General features: G+C 40.7%; 1 long non-coding RNA gene, 1 other non-coding gene and 2 gene segments (V, D, J or C); 2 read left to right on the top strand and 2 right to left on the bottom strand.

Annotated features, from left to right (window-relative positions):
* The window catches only part of LOC121031479 (uncharacterized), a 238362-nt gene that overhangs the window by 37725 nt on the left and 173328 nt on the right, over positions 1–27309 (bottom strand). The window contains exons 8-10 of the long non-coding RNA XR_005790719.1: positions 26468–26523; positions 21262–21348; positions 17431–17586 (exon numbers count right to left, since the gene is read on the bottom strand). This is a non-coding gene — a long non-coding RNA (uncharacterized LOC121031479). The remainder of the gene's footprint in view (positions 1–17430; positions 17587–21261; positions 21349–26467; positions 26524–27309) is intronic.
* On the bottom strand, positions 2853–2959 carry LOC121032557 (U6 spliceosomal RNA). Its single transcript, XR_005791367.1, has one exon. It is a non-coding gene; the product is annotated as a U6 spliceosomal RNA (small nuclear RNA).
* LOC121031453 (T cell receptor alpha variable 21-like) lies at positions 8391–10201 on the top strand. The segment is given in 2 exon segments: positions 8391–8945; positions 9100–10201. Coding segments are annotated over 2 exon segments (594 nt in total).
* LOC121031466 (T cell receptor alpha variable 38-1-like) lies at positions 13838–16270 on the top strand. The segment is given in 2 exon segments: positions 13838–13983; positions 14211–16270. Coding segments are annotated over 2 exon segments (432 nt in total).

Genomic DNA, 27309 nt, shown 5'->3' on the forward strand with positions numbered 1-27309 from the left:
AAATAACTTGAAATTGTTTTTCAGAATGAGATGTTCATCTAAATTTAAATTGTTAAATAACATCAAAGATTTACTTTTATAAGCACATTTCTAAATGTATGGAAATACTGGATTACCGTAATAATTGATCCAACGAACATATAAATTTTCTTTTCTCTGAGCAATTCAACCACCAATGAATAGCCCATATTGGAGAAAAGGAAAAATCTAAATGCTTTTTCAAGTGTGTTTCAATTTTATGATCACTTTCCAGCCTGAGTTTTGTTTGCAGGAAGGGGAAGACTAATTGCTTTTTTCAATTCATTAACCGCATAAAGAACAAAATTTTAAATCAAATACTACAGACCAAACAAATAAAACATAGCTACATTCTGTTTCACATTAACTCTTAGAAAAATATGGTTGGGTGTACGTAAAACAGAATGGTTCTTCAGGCAGCAATATGTTAAGTTTTTAGGGGACTTGTAGTTCTTTTTTTCTATTAATTGATGCAGGTTTTGAGACTCAAGTAAACACTTTAAAAAGTAGACATAGAGGCATCGGAGTGGTTCAGTTGGTTAAGTGACCAATTTCAGCTCAGGTCATGATCTCGTGGTTCACGGGATCATGCCTTGTGTCAGGCTCTGTGCTGACAGTTCAGAGCCTAGAGCCTGCGTCAGATTCTGTGTCACCCTCTCTGTCTGCCCCTTCCCTGCTCGCACTCTGTCTCTCAAAAAAATAAATAAACATTTAAAAAAAATAGACACCAACTCTATAGTAAAACTAAAATGGTTGCTCTGCCTTTTGGTGATTTCATCTTATTTCCACATCATTCAGAAAAGAAAGACATTCTTTAAAATTAGAGACTGATAACAGTGAGAAAGAGAAATCTATGTTATCAAATAAAAGGCTTTCTATAACATTATTTGGTGATAGATGAAGTGAGAGATGTAGAAATTTTCAAAGTCTGCACCTTTTATTTCCATCAAATATCTACAATCCAATCTGAAAAAACAGTCATTAGAGCTAGAATTATGTCACTCACCACTGTTCCTGTCAGGGGAAGATTTTCTTGGTGCAGAATGTTGGGCAATGCTATGATAGACTCATTTAGGATTTTGAGTGGTGGAAGAGACCAAGAACAATTCAAAGGAAAGAGAGGAGAAATAGGAATGGGCCATGGACAGAGAAGATTTGTCCAAAAGGGCACACTTAAGATTTGTTATTAAATAGGCTTCCAGCATCTCAAAAGTTGAAACCACTGTGGACAAGAGAGTAAACACAAAGACGCAAGAAGTCAATTAGTATAACTAATTTGCAGACAGATTTCTTTAAGTGGATACCTGTGGCTTTCATGGTTTTTTTCTGTCCAGTAAAGCCTCCAAATTTTTGTGAGTTGTGCAAGTTATTCACTGCACAACATTTGGGAGTATCATTCACATCTTAGTCTAAGACTCAGAAAGACAGTGCTGAGACAGGAAGAAGGACAGATTTCAGAGAGCATAATCTGAACCTGTAGATCCAGCTCTGCCTAGAGCTGCAAAAGTCAAAACACTGTCTTTGGGGAACAAGCCAGCATGAGTCAAGATTTTGTCATTTACAACCAATAGATCCATAATTAATACCCAGAGATGGGGAGAGACTCTTGATTGATTCTGCATTATTTTATGGGCTGAATTTGTGGTGCCTAGAAGCATTGTCTAGTCAAAATAGTTGGAATTATATAGAGGCGGATAATCATCAGTTTACCTTCATTATAGTGAACATCAGTCATGTTAGTCTGAGATATGTTTACAAATTTCTGAGTGGAAAAAATAGAAAAAAATACTAAAAACATTCACAGATAAGCACTCATTATTTTCACTTGTTTCTCTTTCACTTTTTTGTACTTCGTTACATCGTATTGTAGGAAAAATTTTATGTTCTTTTATTAACAGTTCCGTTTCTGTCTTTTAAAGCCTTGCGTTCATAGTTTAAACTGATTGATGATCTACTGTTCTACATCATAAGTATACCATACTCAACTTTATAATTGTCATGTTTTGATATATTTTGATTCTTTATTTCTTATTTTAAATAATTTTAATTTTTTTTTATTTTGAGAGAGGGAAGGAGCATGAGCACAAGCTGGGGAGGAGCAGAGAGGTGGGGAGAGAGAATTTCAAGCAGGCTCCTTGCTGTCGGCACAGAGCCCGACTTGAGGCTTGATCTCACGAACTGTGAGATCATGACCTGAGCAGAAATTGAGTTGGATGCTCAACCCACTGAGCCACCCAGGTGCCCCTAAATAATTTTAAATAGCATTATGGTAACCATCTTAAATCTAAATGTTTTTTAAATATTTTTTTAAGCAATCTCTACACCCAACGTGGGGCTTGAACTCACAACCCCGAGATCAATAGTAGCATACTCCATGGACTAAAATTAAATCTAATTTTTTTTTTTACAGATATTTCTTTTTTTTTAATTTTATTTTTTTTTAATTTACATTCAAATTAGTTAGCATATAGTGCAACAATGATTTCAGGAGTAGATTCCTTAATGCCTCTTACCCATTTAGCCCATCCCCCTCCCACACCCCCTCCTATAACCCTCTGTTTGTTCTCCATATTTATGAGTCTCTTATGTTTTTTGTTTTTGTTTTTGTTTTTTTAATTTTTTTTCAACGTTTATTTATTTTTGGGACAGAGAGAGAGCATGAACGGGGGAGGGGCAGAGAGAGAGGGAGACACAGAATCGGAAACAGGCTCCAGGCTCCGAGCCATCAGCCCAGAGCCTGACGCGGGGCTCGAACTCACGGACCGCGAGATTGTGACCTGGCTGAAGTCGGACGCTTAACCGACTGCACCACCCAGGCGCCCCTCTTATGTTTTAAAAATATGGAATGCTTCATAAATTTGCGCATCCTCCTTGTGCGGGGGCCATGCTAATCTTCTCTGTATTGTTCCAATTTTAGTATATGTGCTGCCAAAGCGAGCACCCTTAAATCTAAATTTTAATTTAAAATGTTCATCATTTCATTAGGACAGCACCCTAGAACTAGAATTAGTGGCTCAATGGGTAAAACCAGTTTACACATTTTCTGTTTCTTGTCTTTCTTAAAAACAAAACTCCTTTAAAATGTTTTCTAAATTAATGATCTCTACACCCTACCCCCTTTATACTTGAACCCACTCTAGTCAGATTTTCATTCCTACCTTTCCACTGAAATTACTCTCGCTAAGGTCCCAAATGAGTCTCCCATCAACAAACCCAATGATCCATTACCATTCCTTATCTCATTGAATCTTGAAGAATGTGACACCACAGCTACTTTCTCCCTGAATCCCATCTTTGTCCATGTCCTCCTGGTTTGCCTTCTGCCTCACAAACCACTCCTGCCCTGTCTCCTTCCCTAGACCTGCCCCCTCCCGCTGACCTCTACATGTTGTGTTGTCGCAGGGTTCAGTTCTCAAACATATTCTCTATCTACATTCGTTCTCTTTAAATAATCTTAAAGGAGGTCAGGACATGCCACCCCAAAATGTGCCACTTTGGCATATTGATTATTTTGAGCAGAAGGCAACTGGAAAATAGCAGGTGCAAAAAGCGCTTTTGGCATGCCACCCCTCTCCCACCACCTCTTTTTCTTCCTGAGAGAAGGAGGTGAAAAACGATACCCTCCCTCAGCCAGAAAAGAAGCATTCATAACACCAAAGATGGAGGTTGTGCTGAAGGAAATCTGTGCAAACAGACCTTGTTAAAGTCACTCCCCTCTTCCCCTTTGATCTACCCATATGTTTTATTACTTGTCCACAGTTGTCTCTCTTTGTTCAACTTAGCATATAAATACTTAAGCCTGGCTACTTCTTGGGGTTCCCATTTTTCTATGAAGGCTTCCCTGTACATGTAAAAATTATTAAATAAAATCTACATGTTTTCCCCCTGCTCATCCATTTTCTTTCAAGTTAATTTTCAGGGCTAGCTGGAGGAAAAGGTAAAGCTCTGCCTCCCCTACAATCTCATCTAGAAATATGATTTTAATTACCACTGACTTACCCATTGATGACTCACAAATTTACATCTCCAACCCAGCCTTCTCTGTTGAAAGCCAGGCTCATATATACTGTAATTGGTATAATATCTACACTGGATGTCTAATTGGCATCTTATATTTAACATATCCAAAACATAATGTCTGATTCCCTTCCATAGGCTATTCCCTTGCTCTTTTCTATCTCAAAAAGAAAAGTAGAGAGAAGAGAAGAGAAGAGAAGAGAAGAGAAGAGAAGAGAAGAGAAGAGAAGAGAAGAGAAGAGAAAAGAAAAGAAAAGAAAAGAAAAGAAAAGAAAAGAAAAGAAAAGAAAAGAAAAGAAAAGAAAAGAAAAGAAAAGAAGTTATATTAAAGCCAAACACCTTGGAGTCTTTAATTCTCTCTTTCTTCATACCCCACACTGTCAAACAAACTGGCCACATAAGATTTATTTCCTGTCAGAAGAAGTCTGACTTCGTTTTTCAATTCAAATAATGATGTTACATGCTGGGTTTCAGTGACAGTAATGGGGTTCATGTCAGGCCACCCCAAATTATGCCACTGTGGCATACTGGTTATTTTGAATTACAGTCACTTAAGACACAGCCAGGGCAAGAAGGTCACTCTGACCCTCCTCTGGCCTCCTGAAAGCAGGAAATAAATTCCCCATGTGAAGCCCACCATTCCTGCTCCTGGAGGGTAAAAGCGATCCTTATTACTAGAGGTAGGGAATTTAAGGCTGAGAAGGCTGTATAAACAAAGTTGCTACTTCTTTACTAATTTACTACTTCAAACCCAAGCCCCTTTGTCTTGTCAATTCCTGACAAATGTATTGTTTCTTTGTCTAAAAGAAAAGCTGCCTGCTTTGGTCCTTCTTTGAGACTCATATATCTTTGGACTCCTTACAAATAAATAAATGTTTTTCTTCTGTTAATTTGTCTTATGTCACTTTAATTATTAGACCAGTCAAAAAACCTAGAAGCGAAGAAAGGAAATGTTTCCCTTTCCCCTGCAACAACCAATTCATTTCTAAACACTAATTCTAAGATGATAGATAGATAGATAGATAGATAGATAGATAGATAGATAGATAGACAGAAACAAGGAATCTTGTCTAGAGGTTGTTGTCTAATTGAAGTATAGCCCTGTCTTGTTATAGTTCTTGCTTAGCTGTTAAGAATTCTCCCTCTGAAGAAGCCATTGAATTATCTCCTTGTATGGTACCTTGGAGATTTGGCACTCTGAAGTAATACACCATACTAAGATTCAGGATGGTTGAGATGTATACTACTTTTTTTCTTTTATTTATTTATTTATTTTTTTTTTTAAGGGAAGGGTAGAGTGGAAAGGGAAATGGGAAAGAAGCAGCAGCATGACATCTGGATCTCAGGCATGTTCTAGAGCAGATAAGTTTTAAGAAAATCATATATAGTTGGATTCCTCTAGAATTATCTATGCCTGCAGAACCCATGGAAACTCTTCATACAACTCCAGTTCCACATAAACCCCAGTTTGAAGACCACTGGTCTAAAATGGGACACTATCACAATCTAATAGAAGCAGTTAGAAAAGATACAAGTTATTACAACATACTGAGGAGTCATTCCCCCCACCACCCACACACACTGATATGAGATGCTGTCAGTAATGTGCTAAATACCCATACACAGTTGGGCCGATTTATTAACTTGCCATTCCATTTAACTGACCTGTCTGCCTAGTCTGTTTGCACTTAAGAATTTTCCTTCCTTTCGGGGCACCTGGGTAACTCAGTCATTTAACTGTCAGGCTCTTGATTTCAGCTCAGGTCATGATCTCACTGTTTATGGATCAAGCCCTGCAACAGGCTCTGAGCTGACAGTGCTGAGTCTGCTTGGGATTCTCTCTCTCCCTCTTTCTCTGCCCCTCCCCTGCTCTTTCTCTCTCAAAATAAACTTTTAAAAAAAGAACTTTCCTTCCTTTCTCTTTCTTTTTACTTTTATGCAATAATGTGCTCATTTCTTCTACATGTTTTTTTATCTGTTTTTTTTGGGGGGGGTTGCATGTGAATGCTATGAATACTGTACTTAAACTGTTGTTTATATTATAACCTGTCTTTTTCTCTTTTAGATATTCTGGTATATAATCATTTCTTCTGCAAACGTGCAGATGATGTTTTACTTCTTTCCAATTCTTATGCTTCAAATTCTTTTTCTCTGAGCTGACTGCATTATCTAGTAGCTCCAACATGCTGTTAAATAGTGGTGAGGATAGCAGACTTTGTCTTTCCCTTACCTTTCATAAGGAAGTCTCTAGCATTTCCCCATAAGTAGGTGTTGGTTTGGGGTTGTGACATATGCATATGCATTTTTTTTTGTGTTAAGGAATTTGTTAGTAATTCCTTTTTTTTTTTTAGAGTTTTTAACATGAATGGGTTTTGTATTTTGTCACATGCCTTTTCCATATCAATGGAGATGAACATGATTTTTCTTGCTAGCTCTTATGCCAGTTATTAAGCTACTCATTCTTTTAAAAGTAATTTTTAAGTTTATTTATTTATTTATTTTGAGAGAGAGAGAGAGCACTAGTGAGAGAGAGAACCCCAAGCAGCCTCTGCAGTGTCAGCTCATAGCCCAATGTGGGTCTCGAACTCACAAATCATGAGAACATGACCTGAGACGAAATCAAGAGTGAGATGCTTAACCACTTAACCAACTGAGCCGTCTAGGCATCCCAAAGCTATTCATTCTTAACTGCAAATATTTCACTCCTATACTTTGCTTATATTGTTATAAGTGCTAATACCTATCATCCAGTGCCCTCTAGAGTTAGTTAATTTTACACGTGTTTTTCCAGTCTCCCCCAACTGCATAATTAGCATATTCTATTTTGTACATTTTATTAAACATCCCCACAGGGTTAAGTTGAAAGAGCTTTTGATAGCAGGCACTCAACATTTATTGTTGACCTACTACAACCCCTGTCCATCATTGCTCAGGAAAATTGTTAAATCACCTTTAACCAGACATATTCCTGTTGGCACCTATCTGGCAGGTTGAAATTATCATACCTGAGACAGGAAAGAAAAAAATTCCAAGGGAAATGCTCGTATAATTGCTACTTCTCCCAAACAACTGAAATAATTCCTTTTATTCTTCCCGGACTAAAATTCCCACCTTTGAGAACATTCCTCACCATTGGAGAGAAAATCTTTAAAAAGACACGAAGAAGTTTTGCTAGTATTTTTGTGGTTCCAGATCTGATGCCCTTTGACAGTGCTCTGATTAGGAAAAGAACCATCATGTTCCCAAGAAAGTGCAGCAATTTACAAGCAGCCAGATTCTACGCTGACCACCCCATGGGTCTGCTGTTTTCTTCTCTAGCAGAAATCAGAGGACAGGGGAAGGTAAAGCATAGTTCTCCTCTGACTCTGCAGATCCAAGAGGGAGCTAACTCCTAGCTGAGTTACTATGACATGGAGCTTCAGGAGACAACAGTCTCCCTGTTGTACATAATTTCATACATGCAGAGTGGAAGACTGACATCCACAATGAACATCAAAGAAGATCACAGCCCTTTACTCATCACCAACTCTCAGCCCCACAGCAAGAAGTGAAGGACGGAAGGATGGGGATTGGTGTGCCAGGGTCAGGGCTTCGGCCATGGAAGGTACCTGAGGAAATGTGGTTAAGTCGATTCTAGGTCGGTATCTAGAATCATCAGAGTGAGGACTGGATGCAAAGGATAGAAGAGAACTTTCTTCCTTAATCTCTCCTCTTCCAGTTCCTAATCCTTTCTGTAAATATAGGCGACCATAAAACAGGGTTTCAGATAACTAATATGTAAAAACTAAACAGGAGAAATTACTGGACTTTGCACAGGTGCCCAGACTGAAATATAAGAAACACTCAGATTTTTGCAAAAGCACTACCATTTTCAGAGTTAGCCAGACACCAGGATGCTTTCTCACATCTGAGAATGTATTAAAAGAAAAGATATTGGGGACGCCTGGATGGCTCAGTCAGTTGAGCATCTGACTCTTGATTTCTGCCCAGGTCATGATCTCATGGTTTTCATCAGATCAAGCCCCATGTCAGGCTCTGTGCTGGGTGTGGAACCTGCTTAGGATTCTCTTTCTCTCTCCTTTCCCTCGCCCCTTCCCCCTTGCATATTCTCTTTCTAATAAAAATAAAATGTAAAAAATAAAAACATTTTTAAATTAAAAATATATATATTATATTTCCCTCCTTTATATTTTCAGGGAGAATCTGGAAGAGCTCTGACTTTTTCAGCTAATTTAACCTGTTCAGATTGAAAGATACAACAAAGCCATGACAGACCCTAATCAACTGAGGAGAAGGATCAGGTCTTTTCTCAACCTTTGATTTATATCCCTTAGAATGTAGTATGGGGCCATATAGGCAATGAACTTTGTAGATTTTCACTAAAGGTGAGCAGTGGAAGGAAGAGCATTCCAGGCACTAAGAAGATTCAGACAGTCATTACTGGAGAACATTTTAACACTATGTTTTGGGTTTTTTCTATTTTGTTTGCTTCCCCCCTCTCTGTATGTTCTATCATCCTTTGATCTAGCATAATGAGTTACACTGTATTAAAGGGGAAAAAAAGGGAAAAAAAAGTATAATAAAAAAAGTTCAGACCACCTGGGGGCAGTGATTCCACTGGCAAAAGTGATTGGCTGGGAACTAGACTGAGTGATGGGAGAAGCAGGAAAGAGTATATTCAATGATGAGTTTGACGTGACAGGTCAGCTTTTGATTGGTTGTGAAAACAGTATGAAGATCACCTAAGCTTCCAAACCAAAAGAAGCAGAAGAATCCAGAACAGTGAACCAGGCTCAATGAACATTGTCAGTTCCAGGGCTCCAAACTGAATGGTCAGAGACTCCAGGAAGAAGCAGGAATGGAGATTGCCCTACAAGCCTTGCTGATGCTCCTGTGTGTGAAGCTAACCTGTGCGTGAGGGGGAGGGGAAGGGATAGGGTGCAGCTCTGGAAATGAAATCCAGAGGGATCCTCGGGGTCCCTCAGGGAAAATTCTTTAAAACAAAACAAAACAAAACAAAACAGTTTCTTATGTATGAAAAGTCTTCTCACTCTCTCTGAACAGGGTCAAATGGACAGCGTCCAGTGGAACAGAGCCCTCCTTCCCTGACAGTCCAGGAAGGCGAGAGCTTCACAATAAACTGCACTTACAAAGACAGTACTCTGGATTTCTTCCAATGGTTTAGGCAGGATCCCACGGAAGGCATCCACACTCTGATACATATTCGATCAAATGAGAAAGAGAAGATCAGAGGAAGATTTACAGCCACGTCTAACAAAGGGGACAAGCACTTTTCTCTGCACTTGAAAGATTCACTCCTCTACGACTCAGCCACCTTCCTGTGTGCAGTGGATAGCACAGTGCTTCTCAGACGCCTGTGCCTTGCACCCAAACCCTGCTCAGCCCTGCGCCAACTTCTACAAGGGCTCCAGGGCGCTGAACTTAACTTTGAGCAAACACGAGGGACTTTTAATAACGTGATGTCAAATATTTCATTTGAAGATCTTGGGCAGAGGGATAATGTTTTCAAATACCATCTAATGTATTTTGTTTCTCAGTGTGAAGTCCTTACTCCATTAAACCTAGTCCAAGATCCTGAGGCTTAATACCAGAAAGGGGAGAGCACTAAAGAACAAAGAGAGAACAGAATAAAATTCTCACCCTTGAGCTCTTTTGTAGACTTTTACAAATACATTGAAAATACAAAATCTTAAAAGCCATGACCATCAAATTCAGTAGTGAAAGAAAATATATTTTGACATTCTGAAAAGGCTGGCTTAGAAGATCAAGAACAAAAAGCTGAGGGAAAATGGTATAAAGTTTATAAAGGACGAAGTGTAAAGATAACACAGTATGATAGAAAGTCTGGTTCCTCCTGAAAAGTGGAGGCTAGCTGGTTAGGGAAGAGTCAAGGGGTATAACCAGAAGTTACTAGCCAGAGGTCTTTCAAAGTCCCAAACAACTGCTCTTTCTAGGATCAGAACCCTGAGCAGGTGAGTGGGAGGAGGACGAGTCACATTTGGGGCAACGATGAACTCAAGAAGCAGTGAGTGCAGGCACGGTGTTCTGGTCATTGTGTCTCACATCAATAGCCACCACAAAGCATTCACTACAAGGAGCTCAATGGCCATGTGGAAAAGATGACCCATTCAGAGGACATCACCAGCCTGTCTCTAGTCCATTTCTTTTTTCTTTTTTTTAAATATTTATTTATTTTGAGAAAGTGAGAGAGAATACGAGTGTGAGCCGGGAGGGGCAGAAAGAGAGGGAGAGGGAGAGAATCCCAAGCAGGCTCTGCACTGTCAGCACAGAGCCCGACTCTGGCCTCAATCCCATGAACCGTGAGATCATGACATGAGCTAAAATCAAAAGTCAGACACTCAGCTAACTAAGTCACCCAGGTGCCCCTCTAGTCCATTTCAGTGCTTACATAGGCTTGTGAACACATTGGCCAAGGTGGCAGAGTAGGGGTTCTCCATGAGCCCAGAAGCATGGGTTTCTCTCACTACATTGGATTTAGCTACTTTGCTGCCAAACATCCAACCTGTCAGCAGCAGATACAACACTGAGCCTTTAATATGCAATCACCCCTCAAGGGCACCAGCCAGCCGCTGGTTGCCAAGTTGACTACATTAGACCACTTCCACCCTGCAGATAGCAGAAATCTTTTCTTATTGGGTTGTTGGGGTTAATGCATACTCTGGGCATGATTTGCCTTCCCTCCACACTGCCACACACAGAAACATGGACTGAGGACTCAGAGTGGCTGGTTGATTATCATGATGAGTAAAGGATTTCACATACCTTTGCATCAACAGATCCGCTTGATTGTAAGGAGGTGTAACAATGGACATGTGACCATTGGGTATGCTGACGCTTCTGGAGTATTATCCACAAACCACATTGGAATGATCACTTAAAGTTTCAGTGAAAGGACCAGTTTAGGGATAGTGCTCTGAGAGGTTGGAGAGCTATTCTTTATGATGCTATGTTCCTATTAGATAGGAACATCTATCTGGAGCCAAGGGGTGGAAGCAGGACTATCTCCCCATCGACTCTCACCTTCAGTGACTCACTTGGATGTTGATGTATCCTGTCCTCACACTGTTCTGAACCAGGGGTCCCAGTTGCCCTTGAAGAGGAAAGGAGGGCACTGCTACTAGGGAAACACAGAGGTTTTTCACCTAACCTGATGTTACATAAATCGCTTGGTCATTTGGAGGTCTTCGTGCCAGAAGACCAGAAGGCCAAGAAGGGGGTTACAACACTGGCAGGGGCAATCAACTGTGATTATCATGAGGATATAGGGTGGTTGCTACCTAATGGGCACTGGGAAAATACGGCTAAATTTCAGGGGATTTACTGGGGTGACTTTGAGTGCTTTTGTGGCAGTGATTACTATAAATAGGCAATTGTAACAACTATGACCTGACAAGGGAAGAATAATCAGGGGCTTAGACCCTGATAATCAGGGGTAAAGATCTTGGTTATCTCACTGAGATAGTAACTTAGACCAATAGATGTATTAGCCAAAGGTGGAGAGGATCAAGAATGAGTGGTATAGAAGGTAGATGGAGAGAGCTGGTATATATGAATCACAGCCATGAAATCAACTATTGTGATTACAATTTGTCTCACTAATCCTTTTGTTAATCTTTTTTAAGAACTAATGATCCGGGTGGATTTGACACAGAGCATGAGTGGATACCAGCAGTGCAAGGGACGGGCTGTACAGTGGCTACTGGTGTTCTGTTCATATCCCCTTGACAGTCACCTCTACACGCTGAAAAACCTAGCAACTCTGAGGACTATTTTCAGGCCATGGGAACACATGTGGCCAGCGTGCAGGGCTAGCCAGATGTGCTGGGGAGTTAATGCCCCCAAAGCAGCCCTCACTCAGTGATGAACAATGAGTTTACGGATGAATTCTCCAGCTCCTTCATGCCTCACTTGGAATAACTCCAAAGGGTATGCTATGCTGTCTCCCAGATTTACCAGTTAGATTAAGCTCCAACTGCCAATGGTATTAATTGGCTTGTTGACAACATCCTGTATTGGCCTCCTTCCCCCTCCTGATTTACTTCTTACCAATGTTTCCTGGAATGACCTGGAAATAAACTGCTTACACACAAATCCTTGTATTAGAACTGACTTTCAGAGATCCAAAACCAAGATACAGGAATTCAAATCATAGGGCAAAGATGGAGATGATCTAGAAGAAATAATGGTGCTCCTTCCTCCATTGCTATCAAACTGGGTTTGGTGGAACATGGGATTTTCTAGCCTCATTCAGGGCTGGTCCCAACCGTCATGACTCCCTGCACATCTCTCTGAGTGGAGAGACTCAACCACCTACTTCTGTGTCACAGAGAACCCATGCTCCTCAGACACTAACTTGTCTGCGACAAGACCCCATTCTTACTCCCAGCTTAGGGACTCTAACTCTGGAATTACATAAATATCTCTGTCACTCTGTCTGGAAAAGCAATATTCTAATGAATCATAGTATGCTTTTTTAAAACATTCTTTGTTCAACATTTCCTCAAGATGGAATGAGAGTCAGGAAAACAATTCTTCATATGAGTTGGGTGAGGCAACTCAGTGCTAGCTGTTTTAGCATTTCCTGATACAGAACAAACAAGGACTTTTTTTTTCTTAAAGAATCCATGGAAAATACGAGCATAGTTAGACACATGTTCCGCTTCTGAATATAGTCAGTGCTCTTTCCAGTTACAAACATCTGTCTTTAGGAGTGCCTGCGTGGTTCAGCGGGTTAAGTGTCCAACTCTTGATGTTGGCTCAGGTCATGACCTTACCATTCATGAGATCAAATCCCACAGACAGTGCAGAGCCTGCTTGGGATTCTCTCTCTCTCTTCTTCTGCCCCCACCCCCACTGTATGTGTGTATGCATGTGCATGTGCACTCTCTCTCAAAAAAAAAAATCTATCTTTATCTCATTCTGTATGTTAGGAAATTGTAGAAATGTAAAAAAATTGAATACATTAATATAACAGGTATATTCTCATCATTCATAACTAATTGTTCATACTTTCATATTTGTTTTGTCATTTTTATTTTTGTTTTTTTTTAATGTTTTATTTATTTTTGAGAAAGAACACAAGCAGGGAAGGGGCAGAGAGAGAGGGGGACAGAGGATCAGAAGCAGGCTCTGTGGAAGGCTCTGTGCTGTCAGCACAGAGCCCGTTGTGGGGCTCAATCCTACAAACCGTAAGATCATGACCTGAACCAAAGTCAGACGCTTAACCAACTGAGTCACCTAAGCGCCCTGTCATTTTTATTTTTGAAAAAAAAAAAAAAAAAGAAAAATTAGAGGGGTGCCTGGGTGGCTCAGGTCATGCTCTCACAGTTTGTGAGTTCGAGCCCCGCGTTGGGCTCTGTGCTAGGAGCCTGGAGCCTCCTTCCAATTCCGTGTCTCCTCCTCTCTCTGCCCCTCCCATGCTCATGCTCTGTCTCTCTCTTTCTCTCAATAATAAAACAAATGTCAAAAAAAATTTTTTTAAAGAAAAATTAGAGTCTGCCATTGTCTCAAAGGAAACCCTGCCACTTCCAGCCACCACCCAAGGTCCCACACTCGTCTCCGAGATTGGGGCATCTCAGAAATAAATTTGCCGGCTCCCTGTCTCTTTTATTTTCATCCCAGAATAGAAGGACGCAGAAAACATTTCACATTTTCACATTTTCATTTAAATGATACAACCAAAGTTCTATTTTCTGAAAGGGAGACCAGAAAGTGTTAGGAAAACTTTCCTCAGTGAGACATAATCAGCCACCCACCTGTCAGATCATTTCCTGCTCTGAAACAGAAGTGCCGCGGAGCTCAGAACACCCAGCTGAGAGCCAGAGCCTCTTCTCACCCTGCAGGGGACAGCTGTCAGCATGCCGCTGGCCCGTGTGCTGTGGGCAGTCGTGGTGTCCACCTGTCTTGGTAAGGAAGGTGGAGGTCTTCATGCATAGTGTTATCTAATGGGGCTGTGAACCAGAGATTAACAGCACAGGAACTGCATCGCCTCAGAGCCCAGCTATGGGGAGGCAGAAAGCTGATATGTGCTGCCTCGGGTTTGGATCAAGAGGAAAAGTGGTTGGCGATGGGATCAGCTTGTGAGTCTGCCTGCCTTATCTGTCTGGTGTGATACCCTCTCCTCTTTCCCACAGGATCCAGCATGGCCCAGAAGGTCACCCAGACTCAACCAGAAATGTCTGTGCACGAGGCAGAGACCGTGACCCTGGACTGCACGTTTGACACTATTGTCAGTAATTATTATTTGTTCTGGTACAAACAGCGTCCCAGTGGGGAGATGGTTCTCCTTATTCGCCAAGAAGCTAATAAGCAAGAGAATGCAACAAATAATCGCTTCTCTGTGAACTTCCAGAAGGCAGACAAATCCTTCAGTCTCAGGATCTCAGCCGCCCAGCTGGAGGATGCTGCGATGTATTTGTGTGGTCTCATGGAGGGCACAGTGACAGGAGCAACAGAGGGAGGTTTACAGAAACCTCAGACCTCAGCATCTGTGCAGAGGTCGGGGTGGGAGGAGTGACTAGGGCACCAGGAACATAGAAAATCATTGACTTCTCTTGGAATAAAAGCTCCTTCTATCTGAATATAAGAAACACAGAGAGATGGATATCTGTAAGCTACAATCCTTAAAATAACAGTAAAAATAATAACATATGTAGTGTTTTCCAGTTTTACGAAGTATCTTCATACATTGTGTCACATGTAACCCTTCTCGCTTTGCATGGTATACGTGACAAATAAGACTTCCTAAGCATGTCCTCTGCCCAGCAAATCTTTATAATTTGCCTGGGAGCTCATGCTTCCAAAATTCATAATGTTTTCCATTTTGCTGGTTGGTGCTTGTTCTTTTAATTGTCCATCCATGTCCAAAACTGAATCTCTCAGAACAAGGTACCCATTTTACAACACAGTGGATGTGACTGTTGAAGGCGTGACCAAGGAAAGGATCCACTGGTCCTACCATGAACCAAAAAGTTGACCTAGACCCATGGTACCTAGGTCAGATGACCTAGAAAAAGGATGGAATGGCTTGTTAAAAGCTCAGTTAAGAAGCCAGCTCAACGGCATCACCCTTAGTGGTTGGAATGCCATGTTCCCGGAAGTGATAGTATTCATTAAACCAATGGCTGATACATGGTGCTCTGGCTTCCTGGCTAAATTATGCAAATTTAGAAATGAAGAGCTAGAAGTAGACTAGACTCTTCTACTATCACTCCCTGTAACTCATTTCCAGAATTTGTGTTGCCCTTTCCTACAGCCCTAGGCTCTGCTGGATTAGAGTTCCTAGGACCCTGCAGAAGAATGCTTCCACCAGAGGATCCAGTAAGGGTTTCACTGAACCTGCAGCTACGACCACTGCCTACGCCATTTCAAACTCCTTGTGCCAATTGTCCAGCAGGCAAAGAAAGGAGGGGTAATTGACTCTGATTATCATGAAGCATCGGGTTGTTATTACACAATGGGGGCAAAAAGGAATGTGTCTGGAATCTGTGTTTCACATTGAGTAGTATTTCATGCCCAATAAAAACAGCAAGTGGCAGTTGTGGCTTGAAAAGGACAAAGTAAACAAGAACTGAGACCCCTGAGCAATGAAGGCCTGCGTCCCCCTATCAGGCAAGCAATCTAAGTCCAGTAAAGTGCTATCCAATGGCAAGGAAATCTAGAGAATGGGGGGCGGGGAGGGGGGGAAGAGTTTTAATTACAGCCTTGGGACCAGTTAAAGAAGTGGGGCCTGAAGGTCATGTATTAAGTGTTTTAGATGGAATTCAGTCCACCACAACCTTGAAGACTCAGTGATGTAGTGAAAATAATACAGGGCAAACACCCACCTGAGTAGTGCAAAGAAAGCATTGTAATCAAGATCTGATGTGCTTTCTGGTCATGTCCAAATGCCCAGCTCCGATTCTATCAATAGGTATGGTAGATAATTCTGTGGATACTCACACCCATCTCAAGCTGATAACATCCAACATTACACATGCACTGTGTATTTTTTTACTTCTTACCCCAGAGCCTTCTCTGACTCCTCAGGAGCTCACTCAGGCTGTGGGTAAGCACAGCCTGAAAGAAGAATTACCACCTCCGCTGGCAAGTCCCAACCAGTGGGAGGGAGGACCAAGGCATGCCCTAGCTCTCTGCCTTCCAGCAGAGGGTCCCAGAGGGACTTCCTGTGTGCTTACCAGGAGATCCGGGCAGAATCAAGTTCCAATCTTTTTTTTTTTTTTTTTTAATTTATTTTTGGGACAGAGAGAGACAGAGCATGAACGGGCGAGGGGCAGAGAGAGAGGGAGACACAGAATCGGAAACAGGCTCCAGGCTCTGAGCCATCAGCCCAGAGCCTGACGCGGGGCTCGAACTCCAGGACCGCGAGATCGTGACCTGGCTGAAGTCGGACGCTTAACCGACTGCGCCACCCAGGCGCCCCTCAAGTTCCAATCTTAAGCTACCTATTTTCTTACTCCTGCTGCCTAAGATTGCTTCCTAAATAAACTACTTTCACCTGAGTCCTTGCTTCAGGCTTTATTTGGGGACAAGAAAAATTAACACATTCTTTGAAAATTTAATAGAGAAAGAACAGAAGAGAGTTTGAGGTGAACTTTACTGGGCTGGTTGCTAATAACAGCAGGTGGGTACTTGAGTGATTAATTGGAAATCTTCCATGTGATTCAACAGATCTGTTTGATCTGATTCAAACAGGTCACATATATGAAACCCCAGGCTCTGCAGATGTGTGATCATGTCTTTTCATTGCACAGAAACTTTACGTACCAAATCTAAACTCTCTTTATCATTATCCCCTACCCTATGTCTGCTCACCCTCTACTTTTTAAACCTCATTCTTACTTCCTCCCAAAACATAGCTCTATTTCAGTCTATTCTCCTCACTGACCCATAAACACTTCAAGCTCTTGAATTTCTTTTCTGCTTGTTCTGCTCACCCAAATTTACCAAATATACTTTTATGTATATCTCAGGCTGGCTAAATCATATTAGTCCTATATAAGCACACCTTGAGGCTCTATCTCATCCAAAGATTCATCTCTAACAGAGAATCCTTGAATTCCTTTTCTTCTAATGTCATGCAATTAGACATTGAATCTGAACCATACAATTTGACTCTTAGTGATATACCTTCTTGTTTTTTTAGAGAGAGAGAGAGAGAGAGTGCACATGCATTTGCACATGAGAGAGAGGAGAGAGAGAGAGAGAGAGAGAGAATCAATCCCAAGCAGGCTGCAAACTCAGCATGGAGCCTAACCAATGCAGGCTTGATCCCACGATCCTCAGATCATGACCCGAAACAAAATCAAGTCAGATGCTCAACCAACTGAGCCACCCAAGTGCCCCGTGACTTACCTTTGTAAGCATTTGGTATTGTTTCAAGGTACCGATCTTGCTTCTTACTCTAGTCTCTAGGAGGACAGAATTTTGCCTTGTATACTTCAACATTCCTCAATGCTCTTGGCACAGTGTCAGGCAGATGGGAAGTGTTCGGTAAAGCTAAAGATTATGCTTAAAACATATTTAATAATCATCATATATTCATGACAGAATATTAAGCAGAAAAATCGGTACATTCTAACCTTGTCACAGAAAGTTTTCATCGAAAAGGTAAGACAGGATAAAAGGTAGGATTTTTAAAAGCAGTGATAAAGGGAAGAATAAGGTAATTCTAAATATCAAGTTCTCTTCATTGTGTAAACAGAATTCTGAAATTTATGTAAACAGATTACTTCCAAAACAGATTTCTTGACAAAACCAAGTTCTTCTTGTGTAGAGGACTAAATCATAGGAATTGCCTCTGTTATTATTTCTTTGACCTGAAGAGAGCACTGCTTGTATTCATTGACAACAGTTATTTGCAAAAACCTGTCTCTTATTCCAGCATCTCTGTCCCTCACATATGAAAACTCTGGAACAAACCCTTCTTTATCTGAAGAGTCTAGGTCAGATTTCCACATTCCAGAATCAAATCTTCCGTGGACTTAGGAAGGCCAAATATAAATGAGCTTCTAGGAGCCACATTTATGATCTGGTGGCTTCAGCTGGGAGAATTTATGTCATCAGGAACCCAGAGGACCCAGAAGGTTCCAAGAACTAGTGTCTATCTTTTGTAGAAGGGACTCAAAGAACAAATGAATTTTGTAATCCGCTCTTTAACATTTTCTTTTTAAGAAAATTAATCACCAAATGAAAAAAGAGAAAAAAATCCTTCCTAAAACTGATGATCCAAGAAGGAAAGAATTTTAATATTTACTGTAATTGCTTGAACAGTATTTCAGATCCATGGGTATAGTATGGAAAGTATGTAAAATAAATCTAATGCTTTTGTTTTTGTTCTGGGTCAGCAGGGCTTTGGAGCACAAGGGATGATCCTGTGTTAGTCCCAGCTCCCCGCCTCCCTGCACATCCAGACTGTGCACTTGAGAGACTCAGCCACCTAACTCTGTGCTAGAGGAAGCTCACGGTCCCCAAAGAGCACCCAAGTGCACTGGGACTTACACCCTGCATGGGGACCACCAGTCGGAAGCTAGTAAACAGTCCCCATCATCTCCTCTGACAAAAGAAAATTGTCAATGAATATAAAGAATATAAATAAAACTTTTTAAAAAGATTTTTTCACCAGTTTTTTTGTTCACTGTATTTTCAAATACGGAAATGAGATCATGAGAATACTACACAGGAGACGGCAGACGTGACTGGGGCCGGGACCCTCAGTGTTCTTCCGTGAGATCCACCCAGCCAAAAGGGAGTGTCCTGATGTCTTGAGCAGCTTCTCGCACTTGGGCCATGAGTTGTTGAAGCGCCTTAGTTTCTGCCTCTGTCAAACTTCTTCCATGAGAACGTGAGAGTAGACATGTGATGTCCACATATTTTTCTCCTAGTTTTGACTTTTTATAGTCAAATCCTGTGAGGAATCCTGTGATGGTAGTTGCCAGATACTATTGCTATCCCAAGGGAGCACAGTAAACTCTCTCAGACTGCCCGCATGGGGCACTGCTTTTTGTTTTGGGGGGTTTTTTATATATTTTTTTAAAATATTTTTTATGTTTATTTATTTTTAACAGAAAGAGAGAGAGAGAGAGTGCGCGCATGAGTGGGGGGAGGGGCAGACAGAGAGGGAGACACAGAATCGGAAGCAGGCTCCAGGCTCTGAGCTGTCAGCAAAGAGCCCAATGCAGGGCTTGAACTCATGGACACTGAGATCATGACCTGAGCCAAAGTTGGAGGCTCAACCGACTGAACCACCCAGGAGCCCCTGCTTTTTGTTTTTTAACCTCTTCCTCTATTCTCTTCACCCTTCCTTTCTGCTTAATAATCTATAATCTGGATTTGCTCACCACCTTCTATAGGTTTCCTAAACAACCCAACCTAATGACTGTTCTGACTTAAAAGAAAAAAAAAAACAAAAGCAAGGATCATCTAGATATAATATCTATCTTTTAAAAAAAGAAAATGGAGAAAGGTAAATTCAGCTTTCTGCCCACCCCCATATTTGCCCACTTGAAAATTCTTTCATATGAATTATCTTATTCCATCTTCAGAGTTCAATGGCCTGATCAGCTGTGGCAGCTAGGGGCTGACCAGATGATGGATAGAAGATATTAAAATTCTGATTGGTGGGGCCCAGAGGATCAGGAAAAGACGCTCTGGCTAGGGATCCCCAAACGTCATTGCGTGTGCAGTGAACGCAGGCAAGAGGCAGAAAACACTCCCTCCTGAGAGCCTCGTTTGTGAATTCATAGCTTCAGTGGGACTGAGATGGAGACAAAAGACAGTCCATCAATCTAGAGTTTCCTATAAAAACTAAAGAGAAAAAGGGAGAAATTGTAAAATAATCACAGTTTTGCAAATGTCGTATGACCCCAACCAGAAAATGGTAGGCATGGTAGAAATTTCGTCACAAAACAAACAGGAGAAAGGACTGTACCAACTACAGCAATTCACCAGGCTGTGCTTTAAGTTTTCTGATGTTAAGAGCAGCGTCGGTGGCAAAATGCCTACTATTTACCACACTTCCCGAGTGGAACTTATAAACAGGTTGGAAGACGTAAGGCCACCGTGCCCTATACAGCAAGACAGCTTTTAACTTATCTTTTGTTCCCCTTTCTGTTATGCAGAGGGAAAGTTTACATAAAGCTGGACCACAGAGATGGCCTTTTTTAAGACTGGATGACAAAAACTCGGTAGGAAGAGAAAATTAATGCAAATGGTGGTTCCATACGTATGAGTTTTCATTTTAGCTCCGTTGTCTCCTCATAGGAGAATGTGTGCATGAGGAAAAATGGCGTGCCAATGAAACACTGTCAAATGGGCAGCACAGACTGTTCCCAGATAAGTTTTATACCAATTATTCTGATTCTTCATTTACGCAGCCATGAATACATGTGCACAAAAGTCCTTATGGGAACATTTGCCACTGGTATTTTAGAGCTCACTGACCTCACCTAAGCCAGATATTCTTTAAAAAGGGAGAGCGGGGCCCGGGTGACTCAGTCAGCTGAGCTTCAGACTCTTTATTTCAGCTCAAGTCATGATCCCAAGGTCATGGGTTGGAGCACCACATCAGGATGAGTGTGGACCCTGCTTGGTATTCTCTCTCTTGCTCTGTCCCCTTCCCCCACATGCTCTCTCTCTCTCAAATTACAAAAAAAATAAAAAATAAACTCTTCAAGCAAATAACAGTGCATTAGGTATCAAAATCCTGGTTCCAATTTTCTCTAGACTATCTGAGCATTGCTGTTGTCTTTATCATTATTTTGAAGTTTGGAGAAATAATTAAAATACAGAATCAGTCAAAGAATAATATAACCAAAACTTGTGTATGGCAACCCAGAGACCATTAGGATATTGGCTTCCAAACTTTAAAAAAGAAAAAAAAAGAAAAGAAAAGAAAAGAAAAGGAAAGAAAAGAAAAGAAAAGAGAGAGAGAGAGCTGGCAGAGAAAACTGAGGTCATTACATTAGCTTTGCTTGTCTTTTCCCCACCCACCCCATCCTCCCCTCCTAGATTACATCTTTACAAAAACAATTTACCAGCTCCTTCACTTCTTGATTGTTATCTCAGAATAAATTACAGTTCTGACATCTCTTTTCATTTGCCACTACAACCAAACTTTCATTCTCTGAAGCAAAAGACAAAAAGCTTTGATGCACTTCTTTAAGCAAGACAGAACCAACCACCCACCTGCCATACATTTCCTGGTCTGGAGCAGTGACGTCACTGAGCACAGCTGATCCCCCAGTTTCAGATCAGAGCAGGAGAATTTTCACCCTGCAAGAGAGAGCCGCCAGCATGGTTTGCTCTGGTTTGCTGTGGGTATTCGTGGTTTCCACCTATCTTGGTAAGAAAGGCACACGTATTTGCTTTTCCTATTATCCAACAGGACTGGGAAATAGGAAGAAAGATCAGGAACACAGGCATCTTACCTCCTCATTGGTGCTGGCTATTGGGGGCAAAGACGTTTATGGATATTGCCTGAAGTTTGATCAAGAAGACTAAAGGTGGTAGGGAATGGGATCAGCTTGTGAGTCTGCCTGCCTTATCTGTCTGGTGTGATACCCTCTCCTCTTTCCCACAGGATCCAGCATGGCCCAGAAGGTCACCCAGACTCAACCAGAAATGTCTGTGCACGAGGCAGAGACTGTGACCCTGGACTGCACGTTTGACACTAGTGACAGTAATTATTATTTGTTCTGGTACAAACAGCCTCCCAGCAGGGAGATGGTTCTCATTATTCGCCAAGAAGCTTATAAGCAAGAGAATGCAACAAATAATCGCTTCTCTGTGAACTTCCAGAAGGCAGACAAATCCTTCAGTCTCAGGATCTCAGCCGCCCAGCTGGAGGATGCTGCGATGTATTTGTGTGCTCTCATGGAGGGCACAGTGACAGGAGCAACAGAGGGAGGTTTACAGAAACCTCAGACCTCAGCATCTGTGCAGAGGTCGGGGGAAGGGGAAGGGTGAGTGGTTGGGGTACCAGGAGCATAGAGAGGGAATCATCAGCTTCTCCAGAAAAAAAACATACTATTCTATCGAACCAGAGGAAACACAGAAAGGATGTCTGTAAGCCTTAGTAATTCTCAAAATAGTAATAAAAATAACTGGTCCCTCAGCATGGAATGCCCATCCCCACTCAGCCACTTCTCTAGTGTTCAAGGTGTTCTGAAGTGTCTCCTCTTCTCGAAGTCCTTGTCCCCAACTTGCCCAGGTAGTGCTGACCATTTCCTCTTTTTTCCCTTAGGTTTTCAACCCTAAGTGTATTGTTTGTTTGTTTGTTTGTTTGTTTTAAGAGCAAGCTTTACTTATTAGAGACTGAATTTTATTCATTTCAATGGCAACAATACCTACAATATTCCTTAATTCACAGATAGGATTTTTTTTAATGAAGTTAATTCATTGATAGTATTTTCCTTATTTCCTCAATAAACATGATACAACAAAAGTTGATTCTGGGCTAACTCAGAGAAAACAGAGACTATATGATATACAGAAAATGACTAATAATGACAATATTATATTGATAATAATAATAGCTAATAATAATAATAATAGTAATAATAATAATAGTAGCTAACACTTATTGCATATGTATGTGTGCCCCACATTCTGATAGGTGCAGAATATGGATTATTTCATTTAGTAGTTTGAGCAAATCTATGCTTTAGGTACTCTTGATAACCCTATTTGATATGAGGAATTAAACCTCAGAGAGGCTAACTTGCCTAAAATCACACATTGTGTGTATGGTTCATTAATCAGTGGACATTCTGCATCCCCAGAGAGTGGCAAATGCTACAGCCTGTCAATCTTATTAATTTGACAGATACATAGATATATTTTGAGAAAGAAATGCATGAAAATGGTGCTATAATGTGCACACACTTGTATAATATGCACACTGTTCTCACTCTTTCTAGGGTATAATTGCATACTACCTGATTTCATTTAGCATTATTAGTTAAAGTTAAAGTAGAATTAACAGGAGTACCATTATTATGCTTCTACATAGAGATTTTGTACCTTAATACTAGTTTATACTTATTTGGCTTGTGATTTTTAATATTTTTAACTTGTCTGATGCATTTTTCAATAGCATTTCAAAATTATTTATTTATTTATTAAAGTTCATTTATTTATTTTGAGAGAGAGGGAGAGAGAGAGAGTGCAAATGGGGGAGGGGCAGAGAGAGAAAGGGAGAGAGAGAAAATTCCAAGCAGATTCTACCCTGTAAGTGAGGAGCCCAATTCAGGGCTTGAACTCCTGAACCAGGAGAATATGACCTAAGCCAAAGTTGGTCCTTTAACCAACTGAGCCACCCAGGAGCCCCAATTACATTTTAAATTTAAAACACGGTTTTTGGCAGTGGTGCTCCATAAATGTTCCAAGTGTCACACTGTGTTATTCAATGAAGAATGTAGTTTTAAAAAACCCAAATTATCATAGGAAAACCTTTTTTGTAACTTTTTGAGCTGTTTTTCATAGGACTGGGTATTGCTGTGAGTGCTCTTTTTTTTCTGATTTTTTTACCTCTAGTGCGAAACTAATATATTCTGAAATACTTTCCCACATAAACAGTTTTTCCATTGCATGAGTTCCCATGGCTATAAAATTTTACATCTTTGGGATGTACCTTAATTTGCTCAATCAGTCGCTTTTGCAGATGAGCACAAGTATATTGTTACCAAACCAGGGTTATTATGAGTAAAATTGAAGTATTAAAGAAAAATACTGTACATAAGCTGTATAGTGATGTAGGGAACAAAGGCAGAAAGAAATGTAGATCAAATTAAATTTCCTTATAACCTGCAGCCCACTGACAAATACTTGAGGCAGGCAGAGTAGAACATTCCTCCAGGAACTCCTACTGTCTTACTGTTAATACTTTCTTAGAGGGAAAACAACCTTAGCTTGACAATAGCCAGGCCTCCAGGATCTTGAGAGTTCTCTTTAACATATGAAAGTCCTTTTGGAAACTTCCCTTTGTCTTTACCTCTCCCAACTCCCAAGTGAAGAATCAGTCACTCACAACCCCAATGCAGCAATTTCTGCCCACAGGTCTTGTCCCTTTGCTTCAATAAAACTACCTTTTTGCACTGAAGACGGCTCAAGAATTCTTTCTTAGCTGTCAGCTCTGAGCCCCAGTATTTTCCACATCATATGCAAGTAAGAGTGAGCCCAGGTCAAAGTGACTGAAGCAAAAACCCAAAAAACTAGTTGGTGTAAAAAAAACTGAAAAACCCAAGCTAACTACCTCTTCAAGAAGTCTGGGTCCAAGTATTCAAATGATGTCACCCATAACTTGCCCTGCACTAGCTCTTCTTTATTTTGGCTTTATTCCGAAGTAAGCTTTGGCCAAGTGATGGCAAAAACAGCCACCAGCAGCCTCAGACTTATAACCTGCCGTATTGGTTTCCTATCGCTGCTGAAACGAATAATCACAAATTTAGTGGTTTAAACAATATAAATTTTTTATCTTATCTTCTGAAGGTCAGAAGTCACACCAACCTAAAATCAAAGCATTGGCAAGGGAGCCGGCATGACTTCCAGAGTCTCAGGGTGGGGTTGGGGGAAGGGTAGTGAAACCTTGAGACTTTGCCAACTTCCAGCGGCTGCCACACTCCCGGCTCGTGGCTGACCTCCATCTTCAAAACCTGCAACTGTATCATTTTGACCCCTACTACCACTGCCACATCATGTCCTTCTCTGTCTTGACCCTCCTGCTTCCCTTTTACAAGGACTCTTGTGGTTACACTGGGCTCACCCAGGGGTGGTGTCTCAATGGGGTGTCTCAGGATAGGATGGAGGCCCCCAAATGTGGGGTGACGATCAGGTGGAAGCCGGTGGACAGTGAAAAGATTCACCTGAGGCAGAACAAAGGCATAAAAGTTTATTGAATACACCGCCAGGGAGTGGTGGGCAGGACAGCAGAGGACAGGCTGTCTGCAACAAGGCAGTGGGTGGGGGCCATATTTACAGGGGGAAGATGAGGCCGTATGGTGATGTATAGGATCTTCCTTTTTGGTAACTGTGCCTGGTTGTAAGTAGCCCATTGGTCAGTTAGGGCTGATGGATATTTTGAGGTGGGTCATCTGATGGGCCTGTTTATATTCAGCCAGGTGGACGCCGTGGTCCTTTCTACATTCCAATGCTCAAGCCTACTTGCCTGAAAGTGGCCTCCACACCGGGTATTTCAGGGTAGTTTCCCCATCTCAATATACTTAATTTAAACTTTAAAAACCTTTTCTTTGTGTTTCTCCATTAGCCCACATTAGCTTTTTCTCACCTACTAGACTATTTGTTATATTTGTCATGTGTTGTATGTATTGTGTTTCCCTCCAGGTAGGGATGATATTAAAAACTTTTAGCCTGATATCTAATAGCCTGTTTGGATTTGGTATGAATATCGGAATGCACACAGGTTGGAAGGAGACAGTCATAGTGTTAGAACAGAGTCCTGGTGGGGACCCCTTACTAAGCCAGGAGTTTACTGTTCAGTTGGAAGTTCCAACCCTCTAATCATATAGTTGGCTCCTCTGCCACCAGCCATCCTTAGGTGCCTTTCCTAAATCGCTTCATTAACATAAACAAAAGACACCTCTATCCCTTTCACGAAATGAAATTCCAAGAGTTTTGGATGCTGTGTGTCAGAAGTGGGGACACAGATCAAATATATATTTCTAATTATAAATCACAAATATTACACATGCCTATATTAATCTTAGCCTTTGCTTAAGAACTTGATCAGAGTAGAACCTTTAGGTATGGAGACTGCATTAGTTAATCCCTATGCCTATTTTGCTTCTTACTAATGTGCTTTGCTATCACTTGTAGCCTGCTTTGGTGGTAAACAAAAACTGGCAGCATGAGGCTTTAAAGCACTCACTCTCCTCTTAACTTGGGCTTTTATTCTTAGATCTACCCCTCTCTGGACAATTTATTTTCTACACCACCAGGAATCAGTCTTTTTTTTTTAAGTTTATTTATTTATTTTGAGAGAGAGAGAGAGAGAGCACAAGCAGGGGAGTGGCAGAGAAAGGAAGAGAGATAGGATCTCAAGCAGGCTCTACACTGTCAGCACAGAGCCTGATGTGGGGCTGAAACCCACAAACTATGAGATCATGACCTGAGCGGAAGTCAAGAGTCAGGTGCTTGACTGAGCCACCTACGCGCCCCAGGAATCAGTCATTTTAAACAGAAGTTTCAATCTCTTGACAGAAGGAAACACTTCTGCTTAATGGGGAAGCTAAGGCAGATAACCTTAGATACTGTAGAGACAGTATCTCAGAATGACAGTTTGATAATTTCTCGCACACAATGTCTGCAAATTGAGAAGGATGAATGCTGTCAGATCTAAGAGTCCCTTGTTCTGTCTTACTTCATTCATACTCACATTTAAGGAGAAACATTCAAGCGGCCTCATGAATTTCAGTGATATTTTCCACCAGCCTACAGAAGATACAAATTTAAGAATGGCTAAAGGATTACACACACATATACATTGACAGTAATTCTGCATGCCATCAAGTCATGTTCATATTTGTAGACCAACCAGTGCATTAGATTAATGGCAGTCAAACTTAGGGAAACTATGTGATCACACATTTTGAAGATGAGTTCTAAAATATTTGATCATTACTATAAATGTTTAAATAGCTATGGAGGTTATAAATTCCACTGTATTATAAATATTGACATTTTCAAATAAAATTTTAGAAGAGCTTTTAAATATATGTGATGACATCTTAATACTAAAGTGATTTGCTACCCATAAATACCCAATTAAAATTTATGAACAAAGTCTCCATTAACAATTGAAGATACAATAACAATTGCTTTTTTTCTCTCCTTAAAATCATATTTCCTTTCAACTCCTGAAGATTTAATATTACATATTTTTCATTAAAATTCTTTTATTGACTCAAAATTTCTGCGACAAAAACCTGTATGAGATTGAAATTATTATTCTTTTTCTTTCCTCGGACCATATTGCTCTGTTTTTTTTCAGAGTTGAATTGTAAACACAATTATTAATAATGCACATTTGATGAAAATTACTTAAAGATACAACCATTTCAAAAAGATTTTTAACATAAAAGGTAAAAAGTTCTTTGCCAATGCATATCTTAATGAAATGACTGGGATCTATAATGATTTGATTGAAGGAGGCTTCCCCTACACAAACAAAAAGAAGTACTCCTTTCCTTAATGTCTTAGAGTTGTTTTTTTTCTTTT

Source organism: Herpailurus yagouaroundi, unplaced genomic scaffold, assembly GCF_014898765.1.
Source record: "Herpailurus yagouaroundi ecotype Mexico unplaced genomic scaffold, PumYag 141, whole genome shotgun sequence".
NCBI classification, from domain to species: domain Eukaryota; kingdom Metazoa; phylum Chordata; class Mammalia; order Carnivora; family Felidae; genus Herpailurus; species Herpailurus yagouaroundi.